This window comes from Euleptes europaea, chromosome 8, assembly GCF_029931775.1.
Source record: "Euleptes europaea isolate rEulEur1 chromosome 8, rEulEur1.hap1, whole genome shotgun sequence".
In the NCBI taxonomy this organism is placed as follows: Eukaryota; Metazoa; Chordata; class Lepidosauria; order Squamata; family Sphaerodactylidae; genus Euleptes; species Euleptes europaea.
The window spans coordinates 25,114,305-25,133,412 of NC_079319.1; the positions used below are offsets into that span (position 1 = coordinate 25,114,305).

Sequence of the window (19,108 nt, forward strand, 5' to 3'; positions counted from 1 at the left end):
CAGAAATATAACATAAAATGGTATACATGGATTGTATCACTTTCATAGTGTAGTGTTAAGAGTGTCAGACTCATATCTGGGAGACCCGGATTTGAATTTCCCATTAGTGCCACGGAAGCTCACTGGGTGACCTTGGACGATTCACACTCCCTCAGCCTAACCTAACTCACAGGGTTGATGTGAGGCTACAATAGAGAAAAGAACGATGTAAGCTGCTTTGGGTCCCCATTGGGTAAAAGGTAGGATACAAATGATATAAATAAATACATTTCATTATGTTTAATATGATCGGAAAGATCTGCACTGCTGCCCAGCTGTTTCTGGACACAATTCAAAGTACTGGTTGTGACCTTTAAGGCCCTAAAGGGCGTGGGACCAGGGTACTTGAAAGACTACCTCCTCCCATACTCCACCAACTAAAATCATCCTCACAAGCCCTGTCCTGTGTGCCCCTGCCTTCAGAGGTGAGGCAGGTGGAGACCAGACAGGCCCTTTTCAGCGGTGGCACCTCACCTGTGGAATGCCCATGCTAATTTCCTTTAGGCCAAAACATCTGTTTACCCACACTTTTAATTAAGGGAATTATTTATTTATAGTTTTATAGTCTTTTTTAAAAATTCTGTTTAAGACCCTTTTTAAGCTGTTCCATGTTTTTGTGTTGTTTTGTGCTCTGGCTGTGTTTTTGAATGCAGGGTTATAATAATTTCCATGATTTTTTTGTTTATATCATGTTTTATATTGTAAGCCTCCTTGGGTAGATTCCCTAAAGTGGTAGCATAGAAATTTTCTAAACAAATAAAAGTAATATCCCCAGTATGCAGCTGTTAGAGATCAGTAACTATTACAGTAAGTACGTAAATAATCCCCTTGGACATCTTTCAGGCAGGGTGTCTGGAATCCCTGGGAGACCTTGGGTAGTAGATAGGGTTGCCAACCACTAGGTACTAGCTGGAAATCTCCTGCTATTACAACTGATCTGCAGCAAATAGAGATCAGTTCACCTGGAGAAAATGGCCGCTTTGGCAATTGGACTCTATGGCATTGAAGTTCCTCCCCTCCCCAAACCCCACCCTCCTCAGGCTCTGCCCCAAATACCTCCCACTGGTGGCAAAAAGGGACCTGGCAACCCTAGTAGTAGGACATAGGAGGGAAAGACATTATTGACAAGCTGATGTCACTTCTGGCTAAAACCGAGAAGTGATGTCACACTCTATGGTAAAACACTGGTCTGTATGGTAAAACATATTGATGTCTTCCCCATTTCCCCTCCCTGCTCAGTTGTGCAGTGGTGGGGTCAGGAGGTGGGAGTGGGGATTGGCCACTAGTGAGAAAGTTGGCAACCCTTGATAAGACCCCTCATATCAGCAATCACAGAAGATACACTGAAAACGTAATGTACACTGTAAAATAAAAACTGAATTTTAACGAAAAAATTCAGTAGTTATATTTTGAGAGCTGCTAAAATATCAGAATTCAGTGTGAAATATTAAAAATGGCTATAAACACAAAGCAAAGGCCAAGCAAGGGGGAAAGCCCTACTGCAGTTCATGGGGCATACAGTTGCACACAGCTTTTGTGAACTGGATTGTCCCATTATTTAAACTGGACGTTTTGAAACGTGGCTTTATTTATTCTGGGGGGGTAGAAGGGGGTTATTACTAATCTTCGTAAATTTAAGGGAGACTATTGTTTTGTGCAGTAGCAGCTGCCAAAAATAATAGTTCAAAACTCAGATATCAAGTGTATACCACAGAATGACTCATGGGCAGGGGAAGTGAGGATATTAGTTGTGTTAGAAAGCGTCCCAGGAGTAAAATCAAATCCTAGCCTTGAAAAAAACGATTAATACTCAACTGAAATTTCAAAGAATCCTTACTGCTGGGGATACTGCTCCTACTGCTGCCACAATACATGCAAGAAACATGCACTGGCACAGTGTTTTTTTGTTTTTTTTTAACATAAGCCATAATAAAACATGTCTCCAGCTTTTGCACATTTGTACTGACCGAGCCGTAAATGGAGGCTCAAGCTGGGTTGAGCCAGTCAAGGTAGAGCAATGATAACGGGAACTTGGTCTGTCACTGCCCAAGAGGGACTAAGCAGCAGCTGCTGCAGGGTATGAAGAGTAACACAGGATAGGGACAGTAGAGATCCAGCAAGGCTGGGTGTCCTGAGCATACTGACGGGGTCCTCACCACTGGGATGATAACAGAATAATAGAGTTGGGACCACCAGGGTCATCTAGTCCAACCCCCTGCACAATGCAGGAAATTCACAATAACTCCCCCCCCACACACACACACCCAGTGACCCCTACACCATGCCCAGAAGATAGCCAAGATGCCCTCCCTCTCATCATCTGCTTAAGGTCATAGAATCAGCATTGCTGACAGATGGCCATCTAACCTCCTCTTAAAAACCTCCAGGGAAGGAGAGCTCACCACCTCATCATCATCATCATTAACCTTTAATAGGCATAGTTCAAAAGACATCTCATACAGATTCTCACGATCAAAATCAAATCACACCAACCCAAGATGAACAAACCAAGGCCCCTATCAGGCTCAGAAATATACAGAATATATAAAATACAAATAAATATGAAATATATAAAATATACCACATTATTGAAATTATGCAAAAGATTAAAATAATCTTCCCATCCAGCCGGACTGTGATACAATACAATAAACAATAATAGTCATAATCATTGACCATTCACTAGATAAACCGCAATCACAACAGCAACTTAAAAAATTAGACGGGCTTCATGAATCCCCGTCTCAATAACGTTACCAAAAATTCTGCAACCGAAGCAGTTGTTCCAGGCTTAGCATCAGACAATAGAGCAAATAACATTCGACTTTTATTATTGACTATTTCGATATCAAGGAGATCTAATAGACAGTCATTATGAGGGCCCTCACCCAGGCGACATTCCAATATAATACGCATAAGTGAATCTGGAGATCCTGAACCGCAGGGGCAGAGTCTCTCCTGATATGGAATGTGACTAAATCTACCTACTAGGACCTTCGACGGAAAGGCATTCATACGAGCTAAGAAAAAAGCTCACCACCTCTCGAGGAAGCCTGTTCCACTGAGGAACCACTCTGTTAGAAAATTCTTCCTAATGTCTAGACGGAAACTCTTTTGATTTAATTTCAAACCGTTGGTTCTGGTCTGACTTTCTGGGGCAACAGAAAGCAACTCGGCACCCTCCTCTATATGACCGCCCTTCAAGTACTTGAAGAAGATGGTTATCAAATCACCTCTCAGTCTTCTCCTCTTCAGGCTAAACATACCCAGCTCCTTCAACCTTTCCTCACAGGACTTGGTCTCCAGACCCCTCACCATCTTTGTTGCCCTCCTCTGGACCTGTTCCAGCTTGTCTACATTTTTCTTAAATTGTGGTGCCCAAAACTGAACACTGTACTCTAGGTGAGGTCTAACCAGAGCAGAGTAAAGCGCATGATCCTGGACACTATACTTCTGTTGATACAGCCCAAGATCGCATTTGCCTTTTTAGCTACCGCATCACACTGCTGACTCATGTTCACTGTTGGGTCTACTAAGACCCCAAGATCCTTTTCATGGTTCAAAGGGTCACCTTTTTAACCCACCTTTTCTTTCTATGCCCAATTCACTAGCTTTACTGCCAGGCCAGCTAACGAGGACAGTACAACTCATAGCAGAATGACTCACAAGCTAGGTTCTGGCCTCTTTCATTTATAGAGATGACATGTGTTCATATAGAAAGTAATATAAATTGCAATGGCATATTCAAAAAGCTACTGAACTGCTATGTGATCAGGAGCATAGCGTGAGATAAGGCAGGGTTTAAACCTTCACCCGCCCCACCACACTGGTCCTGAACAGAAACATATATGTTTGCCCCAACAAATAGTGGATCCATGGAGACATTTCATGGAGTCATACTGAAAGCCATTATGGTGTAGTAGTAACAGTGTCAGACTAGGGTCTGGGAAACCCAGGTTCAAATACTCATTCTGCCATGGAAGCTGACCTTGGGCCAGTCACACATTCTCAGTGTAACCTACCTCATAGGGTTGTTTGTAAGGATAAAATAGAGGAGAGGAGAATGTTGTAAGCAGCTTTGGGTTTGCATTGGGGAGAAAAGTGGGACATATGAATGAAGTAAATGAATATGTATTTATCAGGTCAAGAAAGTGGTGCGGGGGCGGGGGAGGAATTACCTCTTCTCTTGTGCTGTGATCCTGATCGGAATTGGGACCACACACAACTGGTTTTATTTCCCCAGAAAAAGCAACACCACTGGGGGCTCTCTTCACAGTACTCTCAGCATCTTGTGTAATGCTGCATTTAGGTTCCTCCTAAAAACATGATTTTGAGTATCTACTTGGTGGCAAATGCCTCCTAGAGCAGTTCATGTGTCACCATCTGCTGAAACCTAAATGTATTTTGTTCTGAATAAGACACCAGTGAATAGCAAATAAACATCACCTGTATAAATCAATGGGGGCCGAAAAGGACAGTAAGGATAAACACAAAAGGCAAAACTCAACATACTTCACCATCAGTTATCAATTTGTAAAATGAGGGGCCCAGGCCCATGGCTGCACGGTCTCTAATCTGAAAGTTTCGTGCTCTGATTCTAATGTGCAAGTTGGAAGTTCAGTGGGGAAAAGAAAGTCATGCAAAGAAATATTCCATATCCTGATGCTAAATTTCTGAAACAAGTTCCGCATCCTAACAGAGACATTCAGCCAGGCACTGACAATAGTTATTCTGTTCTAGTGACCAGGCACAAATGGAGGATGTTTAAGTTGCTGCAGTTGGGCATATGATGAACCAGGTTTATATATGGACAAGCTAGACATTACTAGCAATTTTGCATAATTCCCACTGCAGCCGCCATGCTGCATTATATTTTGTCTAGGAAGAGCCCCTACTTGCTTTTAACATGTCACAGGGGGTTGCTGGAGAAGGGGGAATATCTGCCTCTGTAAACACCTCACATGAGGAAGTTGGCTATTTAGCCAGACTTAGAAATAACTTGTATGTTTTGAATTACAAGTGTTTGGTTTTCTAATAGAAGCATTTTATCGATAGCATTAATGTGCCCACAGATTTGAATCTCTGTACCAGTCTACATGTTTAAATGCCCTTAGTAGTCAGTGAATATTTTGGTTTGATACGAGAAAATAAGACAACACCAAATGCTTATTGGATAGGATGAGAAGTATCAAGGCCCTTTTCAAAGGGTAGAAAAGGGCAAGAGTCCAGTAGCACCTTAAAGACTAACAAAAATATTTTCTGGTAGGGTATGAGCTTTCGTGAGCCACAGCTCACTTCTTCAGATACAGCTAGAATGTGAATCCATCTGTCTTTAAGTAGAGGAGAGTGAATTCAGACAAGCATTAGTATGTAAATGTTAACAGTATGTAAATGTGAATAGCAGGCGTGATGGGATTAGGTGTGGTATGCAGAAGAGTCTGCGATGTCCAGGGGAGAGATGGGTGTGGAGAAATCAGCATTGGTAATGAGCCATGAATGCAAGGTCTTTTATTCAGCCCAGGTAAATGCATTGACTTTAGTTTGAATATCAACTGTAATTCAGCAGTTTCTCTTTCCAATCTCCCTTTGAAATTCCTTTGTAAGAGAACTGCTACTCTTAAATCTGCAACAGAATGTCCTGGAAGGTTGAAATGTTCTCCCACTAGTTTTTGAATATTGTGGTTTCTGATGTCAGACTTATGTCCATTTAATCTTTGTCTAAGAGACTGACCTGTTTGTCCAATGTAGATTGTGGAAGGGCATTGCTGGCATGTGATGGCATAAATCACATTAGAAGATGAGCAGGAGTATGAACCTGAGATAGTATGGCTGACATTGGTGGGTCCAGAGATGATGTTCCTAGAATCTATATGAGGGCAAAGTTGGCACCTTGGTTTGTTGCAGGCCTTGGTGCCAGAGTCCATGTTCCTGTTAAGTAGTTTATCATCATGGGTGAGAAGTTGTTTTAGGTTAGCCGGCTGTCTGTAAGCAAGAAAGGGACGCCCCCCCAGTGCTTCAGTGAGGGAAGTGTCACAATCCAGCATTGGTTGTAGGTCCTTAATAATACGTTGGACTGGTTTTAGTTGGGAGCTAATCCCATCACGCCTGCTATTCACATTTACATACTGTTAACATTTACATACTAATACTTGTCTGAATTCACTCTCCTCTACTTAAAGACAGATGGATTCACATTCTAGCTGTATCTGAAGAAGTGAGCTGTGGCTCACAAAAGTTCACACCCTACCAGAAAATATTTTTGTTAAGTCTTTAAGGTGCTACTGGACTCTTGCCCTTTTCTACTACTGCAGACATACTAACACGGCTACCCACTGTGAATTATTTTCAAAGTGTGACAGCTTAGGAGTAAAGTTTTTGAGCTGAAGGTACAAGGTTAAGAGGCTAGAAGCTTAACCCCAAACCTCCACAAAGAAAATATATGTACTAGTTCCTATTTCTTATGGAACAGGAGAAGCAGAGTCTGGAGAAGATCCTAGTAGATAGTCCCACCTCTGTTAGAAAATACCCCTGCAAGTGCATTAGCAAAACCACATGTCACACTTCCATGACAGTTCTGGCAGGTAAGCTCAAGTAAACCCTTGCTGACAGCTTGGACAACTAGTACATCAAACAATGCTCTCATCTCCCTTCCTCTACCCCAATCAGGGGCCTTCCAGGTTGTGAACAAAATGAAGTGAGGCAGTCCCCTGATGTTTTGGTATTTTACTGCAGCCTATGTAAATTGCCGCATATGTGCGCACACCCAGATCAAAAGCTGTTGTTTGAGTTATCTAAGGAAGGCAGTATAAAATAATGATTTGATATAAAAACACACCAGGGCTAAAATGGAGGAACAATAAACCCCAAATTCTTGCCCATTTTGACTCTGCTGTGAGGGCACACCTAAGTCTGTACGTTTTTTAAAAAGTTCCTGTGAGAAGTGAGAATGTCTGTTAGGAGACATTAATCCACTTCATGAAAAATACAGTTCCCAGAGTTGGGAACCATGCATGTTAAACAGATTTGAAACCAACTTAAATGTGTTTTAAGACATAACAATAAACTGTGCATTTGCACACGTAAGTAGTTGTTATGAGGCAAGTCATAGATAATCTGCCATGAAAGCTTGCTGGGTGAGCTTGGGACAGTCAGACTCTCTCTCTCTCTCTCTCAGCCTAACCTACCTTACAGGGTTGTTGTTTTGAGAATAAAATGGAGAATTGTGTTTTATGTTGCTCTGGGTTCCCTCATCAGGGAGAAAAGTTGGATATAGATATCTAAATAAATAATGTTCATATCACTGACTTCAATGGGAGTTATTTATAATGTGCTAAAAATACAAACCTGCCGTTTTGGTCTGATTTCTTAAAAATTTGATTTGTCCTGCTTCACTGTTAGTAAAAGCTAAATTAAAGTTGAAAAGTGAGGTCCAATATTATTGCACAAGAAATTAGTTTGTTGCCTGTCTGTTTTAACACCACTTACACACAAGATGATGCTCTCTATAAAAGAAACAATAGATCTGAATTGTGTAGCTGACATGGCTGAAAAAAGTAATGTTTGCTTGTAACAAAATAAAGTTCTCTTTTTATATATCTTTCTGCCTTTTTAAATGACTTCAGAAAGAGACTTCTATACATCTTCAACTAATAGAAGCTATAAAAACCTCCTTTGTAATATTGGAACCAGTTGAGAAACCACAAGTATTCAAATGCAGGAAATCATGATTTTATAACATTTTAATGTGATCTACTCTTGGGAAACAAAAGTTAAACAAGCCCTATTTCTGTTTAGGAAATAGCCCACTGTACAATTGTAATACATTGTGGTACGGGGTACAGCTGCATGTTTTTCACCTGCAATGCCCCACTGGTATTGTGGCTTGCTGCATTGCATCAGGATTGCCTTCCTGTCCGGAAAGCCCTCTAAGTACAAACAAGACTCTAAGCTGAGGTTTTATTTTCCCTTGGTATCAGAATATGGTAATTCAAGAGCCCTGAGAAATACTTTTTAACCTTTAGGAAGAAATATGTAGCATTCCTTTATTTTTAGAAAAGCATGTGGCTGGCTTATCTTATCAATTCATCAAGCTACTAGGCTTAGAGCAAATGCAGGTGTGCTGAGTGGAACTGTGGGTATGCAATGTGCCACAGAGGCTGGTTTTATACTCATTAAAAGGGGGGGAGAGAACATAAAAGCCAGTTTTGGGGGGGAGGAAGAAAGAGAGAGAACTGGGTAGAATAGTGCATGCTCTATTTTATGCCTCAGTTTGCATATATATTAACCAAAATACAGTAACATGTTGATAAGAACCAAACATGTTTCATATGAGGAATGCCTGTTTTTGTCTTTTACTGACACACCATCCTTAGAGACCATTTGAAAATCTGACTACAAAGACGGGGGGGGGGGGAAGCCCACTCAACAACAGCCCCACTCTTAATATTATCTGACTTTGCAATGTACTGATCTGTAACTGCTACAATGTATTTCCTATAGAATGGCTTGCATTAATGCTCTGTATTTCATCCTGAATGGTTTGAGTTGACTGGCATGCTATTTTGGCTCACAACCACTTTTGAGGGCAACCGCACTGTGTGCAAAAAAAGAGAGAAGGAGAACAGAACTTTGGGAAAGACAAATTGATGTGTAATGAATACAGGTCATGTAGCAACAGTGCTTTGTAGACAGAACTTAGGAAACACATGAAGCTGCTTTGTACTCAGCCACACCATTGGATCATGGACAGTGGCTCTCCAGTGGCAGAGTCCCATCGATTGCTTTTCCATTGCCTCTCAGGCTCAGGAAATTTAGGCTCAAGTAATTATATACCAGATTTCACTTCCTGAATACAGATATACACAGAAACTATTTGTTTAATTGAACATAAACACATAAGAGAATCAAGCAGAACGCATTTTGCAACTGACAAATGCAATACAACCAAATGTGCATAAATGATAATACTGGTCCCCTGTTATCCACAGTTAACAAATCAGGAGCCAACCGCAAGAATGGATCTTGACCCTTTCACATCTAACTATGGCCTTGCAGGGTAACTGGCTGGCCGCTATGTGAAACTGCATGCTGGACTAGATGGATCAATGGTCTGATCTGGCAGACTTTACTTATGCTCCTATTTTTTTTTTCTTATGTTCTTAAGAACATAAAAAAAGCCATGCTGGATCAGAACAAGGCCCATCAAGTCCAGCACTCTGTTCACACAATGGCCAACAAGGTTCCTCTATCATGCACCTAATATAATAGGCATGCTCCTCTGATCCTGAAGAGAATAGGTATGCATCATGACTAGTAGCCATTTTTACTAGTAGCCACAGATAGCCCACAGATGAACATGCCCACTCCCCTCTTAAAGCCTTCCAAGTTGGCAGCCATCATCACATCCGGGGGGAGTTCCACAATTTAACTATGTGTTGTGTTTAACTATGTAGCCATGCATGGCACCAACTAACTAAGCATAAGCACCAGCATTAATTGCAATTAAAGCTATTCAAAATAGGATCTGTAGCTTACTTTCAAATAGGGCTCAATTAACCTTGACCATAGTTCACACTCGTGCTAAAGAAATGTTTAAAGTTTGGAGAGAGGATGTCATCCAAGGCTGGGGAAGACTGGTGGTGGTGGTGGAAAGCATGCATTTTTTAACCTGCTTTGTTAACAGCAGGGAACATGCTCTGGGCCATCTGCAGTGGCCCAAACTCTACTAGCTCCATCTCTATGGAGACATTCCCTCCTCCCCACAAAAGCAGAACTCACAATTACATATACTTTTTTCTTTTATGATTTCTAAACAGAGTGTGCAAGACTGGGACATTAATGCTACAATAGTAAATGTATACAGATCCCAGAATAATTTCAAACAGACATCTGTAGCAGTCTATCACTAATTTATTAGGGACAGCCAAATTAAAGGCAAACAAGGCAAAATCCTAACTTTGCTGGAAAGAGCAGAGCAATAGCGTCACTCTGGATGTTGTAGCATAGACATTTCCTTTAAACACAAGAATCCCAGTGCTGCTAAACTATGCTGTTTTTTTCCAATTAAATGATTAAAACCCTAATGAGGTGAGAAAGTAATTGTTTGTGAGTTTGGATCCACTGTCAGTAGAGCATGACTTCATAGACTCCCCCTTCTGCTGCAGCCCAGAATGTCCCCTGAAACGCTGTTCATGGGGGGGGGGGTCAGGGGATCTCCCCCAGGAATAGTATGAAAGGGGAATTGGAGGTCTGCTGCGGTAGGGGAGCATCAGCAGAAATCATCACTCTTTAATCAGTGGAAATCCTCCACGATATTCAACCGATACCCTTGACTATTTCAGACATAAACTTCAGGCCAGTAATCTTTGAAGGCAAAGAAGCACCAATGTGTCCATATGGGTTTTCCCAGTCATTCCAATAACGGGGACAGCTCCATGCATGCAAAACCACAGTTTTGGAAGCCAATCCTCTGAGGTTCAAAATTTGCAACAGTTAAGTCTAAAACAAATTACTACATTCATTTTCTTTACCAATTACATATTCAAAAATGTCTGCCCAATTAAATTACAAGCCTTTTGATATAACTGCAGGTTTTTAAAGCAGGCAGGAATGACCCCTTGCTGTTGATAACTGTGGCAGATCTTTTATAGCTTCCTTTGCTAATGCTAGGAACTTAAATCACTACCTTGTCATACACAAATTATTTGGACTTCCAAAATACTTGCTTCTGAAATGTGAGAAATGAGTCAAACATCAGTGAAATTTGTGGTTTTCCAAAAAGCCTTTTTCCCAGACTCTCAAATGCCAGCTCAACATTGCAGTCTCAGTGGGGAATGCAAAACAAAAAGGAAATGGAGTCAGCCAAAAATGAGGTATTCTCTGTTGAAGGGGAAAATGAATGCCTCTGACGTTGATCATAATTAGTTTCCTGTTGACTGTCATGTCAAATCTTTCCTCAAGTTATGACTTGGAGTAAATCTCAAGTCAATTGCTCTGAAGTCCACACTTCCCTTAGCCACTGTTTTAGGAACTGTTAAAAATTGACCTACTTAAAGGTTAACACTGTGTTGAAAACAGCAAGCCTGCAAAATTTTAATCCAATGAAGTTTTATTTAAAGCATGTATACAATTAATGAAACCAAATGGACAATTCATCTGAAACTACAAATTTCAGAAATACAGTATCTATATAAATGAAATTGCTTTTATAGCCCTTACATAACTTCTGTTCATTGAGACAGGGATCTTCTTCTACCCCCCCCCCCGAAAACGAACAGGGATCATTTTCAAAGGCTGGGTTGATTAACATGATAGCCCAGTTACAAGTGAGGCTGGGAGACCCACTGTTGGATCTTATAGCATTTTACAAAGGGAAACAGCAGCCATGCTGAGCCCAGATTTGGGTTAGGGCTCAGGGATGAGGGCAGAAGGGGGTTCAACTCACCCACCATTGCATGGTTTTGCCCATTAAAACCACCACCACTCAGTGTCAGCCCTAGAGACCAAACAAACAAACAAACAAACAAACAGGCATTTTCTCTTTCTCCATCTTCCCCCCATCCAAGTATAACAGAACCGGGGGTGGGGTGGGGAAGAGTTGGTTTTGATTTTTGAACCTCTGTGTGTGTGTGGGGGGGGGGATAACACCCTCCCTCTCCCTTACCATGGCCTCATTTGCCTTTTGTAAAATCTTGGACAGGTCAGATTACACAAAAGTAACTGCCGCCCAATTTCAGTGAGATTCATTCCAAGGAAGTATATAAAATATTACAATTTTCATATGCCATTCAGATTGATCTTCATTTTTCCAAAGTTAGTAATTTGAAGGTAAAGCCAAGATTGGTAGAATTACTTAATTCAGTTTTTAAAAAGTCTCTCCTCTTTTGAAACATTCAGAAGCGGCTGGTATTCTGGTTGAGTCAAGGCATGACAAAGTACCCATTCAGAGAGGGGCAAGGCTTCTTGTCATCGCTTTGAACAGGCTTTGTAGTGGCACATCATCACAAAGCTTATTCGGAACGAGGGTTTCAGGACATGAGATTGTCAATATGGTCTAAGAGTTTTGGTTGGATGGTGTGCCTTTCAGGCAAATATCTGTTGAGTCATGCTAATCCTTCAGCTGCCCCTTGCTGCTTCAGGGAAATGGAAATTGAAAGCAAAAAACAGCCACAGCCACCACATAACCTCCATAAACAATATGGGTAGGGCAATACTGAGCCAGCTCAGAAGCTGGCGTGACCCCCGCACTGGCGTAAGTGCCACTTGCACCAGCTAAACTGGCATGGATGCCACCTATGCCATGACTGTTGTTGCTGCCATGACTGCGTTTTCCCAGCGCAAGGGCTCGCGCCAGTTTCAAAAGAGGCATTTCCAGGGGCTGAGCTGACTTTATCAGTTCCCAAAGCCCCTTTGCCCTGGAAATGCCCCCTTTCACCAACACGAAAGGCAGGCATAGCCCCATGAAGCTCTATGGAGGAGTTTCATGGGGTTTTGTAAAAAATTACCATTTTCCCCTCACCTTTCGTGCTGTGAAGCTGCTCAGGAGGCGGGGGCGTAGCATTGTCCCTGGGCCCAACCCAACTTTCCCCTCAATCAGGATCACGCTGTAAGTCATGGCCTGTTTTGTTCCTTACTGGTAGTTGTGATTTAAACTGGAGACAATTTATTTTGGATTAGTTTCCCTTCTGCAGTTTACAAACAACACATTTAGAATATGTTCAAAATGCATATCTTTATCTCATGGCCCTGCCCTGATGCCTTAACCTAGGACAGCATTATTTCTGCCCTGGCTTAGCCAAATGAAAAGATAAACACAGTTCTAAAGCAGTCCAAAATCAATAGCTTTATTCACTCTAGGGTCTTTGCTTATCCTTTATAAACGAGAGATGCATTAATTAATTTCTGATTTTTTTAAAAAAAGTTGCTTCATTGTCTTTTCTTATTTCTCAATGGCTTTTTAAAAAAGATACCTTTTTCGTACTGAGCAACTTGCTACCTACCTGAAGAACATCACCAAGGTCTGCAGTGCTAATATCTGGATCTTCTGTAGTGTTAAAAGGAACCGGAGTAATTCTCACAAGGGTGAGCACTCTGGGCTCTGGGTATCTCCATAACATCATTCCTGGATTATCATCGGTTTCATTGTAAAACACAACTTCATAGGCATTGGGCAGTTTCTGCGCCTCTATCAAATTAGAGAGAGAAAAGTCGTAATTGGTTATATAATTTCTAAAAGGCAGCACGCTGGTTTACGAGACCAAAGCAGTTAAAAACAAATCCCTTGTGATCAAAAGGGTGGTTGAAAAAAGCAATTTCCCTGAGTTTTAAAAGGTCACGGTGAAATGGAAAGAAATCAAAATGGTATTTTTTTAACAGATGCTTTCTTAATTACTGGGGGGGGACTCAAACAGGGAAGTGATATTTAATAGGCTACTACTGAATTTATTTTGTAATAGAAGTGCTTTTTAATAATATTCTCGCTACCTGCATCTTGTATGTACTGAAACAGGCCTGTTCTTAGATCGTCTGAGGTATGCTCTGTTTTAGAATACTGGTTCCTGTCTGTGGAATGTGGTGCTGTATACATATGACCAAAGCTCTGCCTCTCCATCTCTTCTTGCTGAAGGTAACCTTGCAGAAGTTCATGTATAAGAACTAAGCAGTTCAAATGCTCTTGACCCCAGAAAACCTTGTAAGAAGAAGAGAAAATTTAGAAAATCGAGTATTTCATGTCCAGACATTGCATTGCCAACAAGATTATTCTATGAATTCAGATAAACAGGTATATGCTTCTTGAAGGGCTCAGAGGTAAAGATCTTGGCCCTGAAATACTTAAATGGTCATAGTGAACCTCATTAAATCAAGAAAAAGAAAATTTATTGCATACAATAGTAAGAAACAGAAAATATGACATTTCTTTAATTTTGTCCCTTAAGTACGCAAGAGTGAAATTAAAGGAGGTGGAGAAGGGGTTGCAGTATCCACTAAAATTCATTGGAGACACTGCAGAGAGGTGAAATTGCCAAAAGCAAAATGGGATGTAGATTTGCAGGGGAGACAGGCATCCTCTGTATTGCACTAGCTGGGAACAGAAGAATAGGATCAAGCTAGCAGGAGCCAAGTGTTTCCCAGACAAGTGTTTTGGTTCTGCTGCCTTAAGGAGACTTGCATCGCTCCTTACTTTGAGAATCATGGGTTACTGCTGTTGCAGTTCTTGTTATACGAGCATTACAAACATGACCCTTACAAGAACATCAGTATGTAATGTGGTTCACTCAAGACTACTTTGGTGCCGAAAATCTTCTGTACCAGTCACTTTCGGTTATCTAATGACCTCAGGATCATTTGAGTAGAGGATATTGAACATTTTCTGGTTCGGGTTGTGTTGAAAAGGCAGCAGCTGAATGTTTGCTGTGCAAACAGTCCGAATCTGTATGGCAGGGAATTACTGTGTCTGTAAATGCACAGAAACAGAATAACCCCCACCCCACCATGCAAACTGTTCTGATAAAGAATTAAATAAAGAATCTGATAGGGGGGAAAGTGTGTTGCCCTTACTGGATAGGAGTCTATCTGATTCCAAGACTGAATCCTTGAACATTAATGGGGGCTGAACTATCTGGATGCAGAGCAGGTAATGCCATGTGTGCTCTTGTACACCATCATGGCGGCAGTAGTTTATTCCCCGTCCCCACATAAAAACATGTTTTTTAACATCTTTAAAACTGTAAAAATAATTAAGGGAAGCCTATGCATGCAGCCCACACTAGCAGCAGAAACACACATTCTTCTATGATCATGTGTGTTCTTTAAGCACCATACGGCTCACATGCAAAGACAGGCAAAGCTGAATGATTTGCACTTAAAAATTATGTCACTTGTATGACCTGACCTTGATTCTCCCTGGCAGGTAAGTTTAATTTCTTCCCCCACTGTGCAGGTTAAAAAGCTGCAAGACGTCAGTGAGAAAAGTAGCTGCAAAGCTGCTCAGCTCATTGTTTGAGTCAGGCAACAAATAATGACATCAGATTCAGCCTATCTGAGCCTTGACTTGTGTAGGTCTCAGCATTCAAATGAGGGTAAATTAGATTGGTGAACAAGCTCACTATAAGCTCTTGGCATGCCTGCCACCTACGGTTGTCAGCTGTGGGTTGGGAAATACCTGGAGATTTGGGGGGGTGGGACATGAGGAGGGAGGGGTTCTGGGAGGGGGGGGGACTTCAAGGGGTATAATGCCTTAGTCCACCTTCCAAAGCAGCCATTTTCTCCAGGTGAACTGATCTCTGTCGCCCGGAGATCTGTTATAATAGCGGGAGATCTCTAGCCACCACCTGGAGGGTGGCAACCCTACTACCACCCCAGGCAATTGTATAGCCCTTTCTGAACTATGGAAGATTGCTGCCTTCCCTTGCTTGCCTGAATCACCTGGTATGTCTTGATTAGCATGCACCTTTCAACGGCATACCTGCTAAGTACACATATTACACTGTGGCCTGGCTTGCATAAATTGATCTGTGGGGGTATTAACCTCCCTTTGTGGCAGAGGATTAGACTTTATGGCATTTGAACCATTTCTTATTAGTCTTATTCATTTATTTATTTTAAATATTTATATGCCTGCCTTTCTCCTGAGAATCTCATTTAAACTGGCAGGTCCATATCTAATCAAAACAGAATGAAGAGCTTTTAAATACTTACTAAAAGTATGAGGATCAGCAATGCTGATCTCGGTGGGACCTCACTGCCTACTTCCTTCTACTCTCCACTTCCTGTTGTTTAACCAATTTTTAATCCATAGCAGGACCTGTCCTCTTATCCAACAAGTGCTAAGTTTACTCATGAGTCATTGGTAAGGGAACTTTGCGAATACATTGAAATACATACAGATTTTTTTTGAAGTCCTCAAATCAGGTGAACTTTTTCACACGGTAGAACTTTATGCTGCCCAGACAGACAACCAGAATTAATAAATGCGATGTCAGTTAGCTATTGCTATTGTACAGACCTGCATCAGTCCACCTCTCACGTCAACATGGACTTTTGGAACTGACAAGTCCGGACCAGGATTACCACTGTGCTTACACCATTTAGCTTCCACGGCGACAGAGCAGCAGACAGGCCCAACCAGCATTCTGCTTTTTTCCTTGAGGCTTGTCTTAACGAGGAAATCATCAATATCAAGCATTAAAGATGTGCCATTAATTATACCTAATACACAAAAGAGAAAAATGTCATTCAGCAGAGCTGAGTATATAAATGCTTTTCCAAAATACATTTCTAGCATTTTCCTTCATATTAAGTACAGCAACCATTTTTTTGTTATTTAGCGTCCTCTTACATGTCCAGTCTTAATCCTTAACTCTTACCATAGTCCAAGTAGACTCTGACAACTCAGTTAAAGTCAGTTAAAGAATAACAAATAAATAAATAAATAAATAAAATAGAGGGGAGGGGAAATTTGCTTGCTCATCTCCCCTGAGAACTTACTGAATCCTGGAGGGAGGATCTGAATAACCTTTGGATATGCGTGGGGGGGGGATTGTTCCCCCACCCATGATTCCTTATGGGTTGTTTGCTGTTATAGTAGTGGCTGGACCCCATGCTGATCACTCAGGCACCAAAATAAGGTCAGTCACAACCATAAAACAGGACATTCCAACTTTAAAGTAAAGTAAAGGTCCCCTGTGCAAGCACCAGGTCATTCCTGACACATGGGGTGGTGTCACATCCCGACGTTTACTAGGCAGACTTTGTTTGTGGGGTGGTTTGCCAGCGCCTTCCCCAGTCATCTTCCATTCCAACTTTACCCCCCCCCCCAAATGGGACAAACTCCCACATAGGTAAGGCCATGCCCTCCCTTCCTGGTACCATGAAATTTTGGCAATATGGAGTAAGCCCCCTCTGACAGGATGAATCAGAGGAGGTGGGAGAAGTTTAAAGGGGCAGGATGATGTTTCCAAGGCCAAGATACAAACAGTTTCTTCAAGTCCCATGGCTGGGAAATGCAGGAAAAACTGCCCTCTACAGCTGGGGGTGGGGGGTATGTGAGGAGCAAACTTAGAACAGACTACAACTACTTCTTTTAAGCTCTCACTTGCCCACTCATCGCAGTATTATAGGGCCATTTATGTATGCAGCTGCCCTTCTGAATGCTGGGTGTTGAAGAAATCGATCGCTTAGGTTAAAACCAGACCGCAACATTTTGTTACTGGTCTCCACTTATTCTAAACTATCAGAAAATAAGTCATTGTGAACTAATATCTTGGACACAGTTTACACTCTAGCACAAGCCCTGTTCACTTTAACAAGGTTTATGAAGAAGAACTTCATGACCCTGGTATTCCTTGGAGGTCTCCCGTTCAAATATTTGCCAGTGTCGACCCTGTTTAGCTTCTGAGATCTGACGAAATCATAAGCATGCCAATGGTCATCTAAAGGCTTATAGGAAATCAACCCACATTACAAATACAGCACAGACTAATACTTCATCACGTCCTTATGTAGTTATGTAGCTGAACCCTTTGTTACTTTATTGTTTTCAGTTGCTGATGATCCATGGGTAGACACCAATACATTTATGGTGCTCTAAATCCGGAGTCAACAATCTTTTATAATTCAAGAGCCAAACTACATAAAAGTTCTGAGCAAAGGTTCAGCGACGCCAGTATAAGAAAGCCCATCTGTACAACTAAAATATACAACTTAACATTAGTGGTAACTGGCATGGATAAGATGGAGGAGAGAAGAGTGATGGAAGATGCTTTGGGTCCCCATCTGGGAGAAAGGTAGGGTATAAATAAAGTAAATAAATACTAATCTATAAATTTTCTGTAGCTCAAACACTGGTTGTTGTGACTTCTTTACTAGGAAGTGGAACACCTGAGGTCTCATAAGTCACACACTTGGAGTACTCGGCATGATTGTTTCAGCGCATTCATATGCACATGGTTCACACTTAAACTACTATGTTTCACCTCCAACTTTTCCCTTTCAGTAAAAGATTCCCAAGAGCCCTTTAGTCATATAAAAATCTCCCCCTGCCATTTCCTTCACATACTGGATGTTCTAGCATTCCACCTACCTCTCCAACATGGTGGTGGTGGTGGAAAGTGCTGTCAAGTAGCAGCCAATTTACGGTGACCCTGTAGAGTTTTCAAGGCAAGAGACATTAAGAAGTGGCTTGCCATTGCCGGCCTCTGTGCATCCACCCTGGAATTCCTTGGTGGTCTCCCATCCAAATACTAACCAGGGCTGACCCTGCTTAGCTTCTGAGATCAGGCTAGCCTGGGCCATCCATGTCAGGGCCCAAAAGACCTTAACTTAAGGATCTGGTTTTCTTTTTTAAAGAGCCATATTTGGTTCTAGAGCCACAGGTTGCACACCTTCAGCCTAGATAGCTGCTCTGCATGTTGTAACAAATGTGCCCCAGGATCAGCAAACGCCCCAGAAGAACTCAGGCTTTGCATGAAGCATCTTTCGCAGTACTCAAGGGACGATGAAGAAGAAGAAATTTTTATATGCCGACTTTCTCTACCATTACGGCAGAATTAAACCGGCTTACAATCACCTTCCCCTCCCCACAACAGACACTCTGTGAGGTAGGTGGGGCTGAGAGTGTGTGACTAGCCCAAGGTCACCCAGCTGGCTTCATGTGTAGGAGCGGCGAAACAAATCCAGCTCACCAGATTAGCCTCCGCCGCTCATGTGGAGGAGTGGGGAATCAAACCCGGTTCTCCAGATCAGAGTCCACCGCTCCAAACCACCACTCTTAACCACAACACCACGCTGGCTCTCTTGTGCCACACCTCTTGGGCTGTGTGCTGTTTTATTAGCACATCTAAAACACTGTTGCTTGAGATACTTGGTCCAACAACATGCTTATAAACCAAAGATTGGACATTGCTGGGTATTTTGTACCTCTAACATTTGAGTCACGTTCAGAAGCTTGCAATAGCAGCAATGCTGAGAAACATTCTATTCAACTCTATACAAGGGAATATGGGGCAGTGCTGAAGAGACAGAACTTTCTTTCCAAGCAGTATAAATTTCATTTAAGCCCCAGTGATCCATA

General features: G+C 41.8%; 1 protein-coding gene across 2 annotated transcripts in view; it reads right to left on the bottom strand.

Moving 5' to 3' along the window:
- VPS13B (vacuolar protein sorting 13 homolog B) overlaps window positions 1–19,108 on the bottom strand; it is a 410,777-nt gene that overhangs the window by 79,050 nt on the left and 312,619 nt on the right. For both annotated transcript variants that reach the window (XM_056853998.1, XM_056853999.1), the window contains exons 37-39: window positions 16,043–16,245; window positions 13,522–13,726; window positions 13,038–13,222 (exon numbers count right to left, since the gene is read on the bottom strand). In XM_056853998.1, the coding sequence (XP_056709976.1) occupies window positions 13,038–13,222; window positions 13,522–13,726; window positions 16,043–16,245 (593 nt within the window). The remainder of the gene's footprint in view (window positions 1–13,037; window positions 13,223–13,521; window positions 13,727–16,042; window positions 16,246–19,108) is intronic.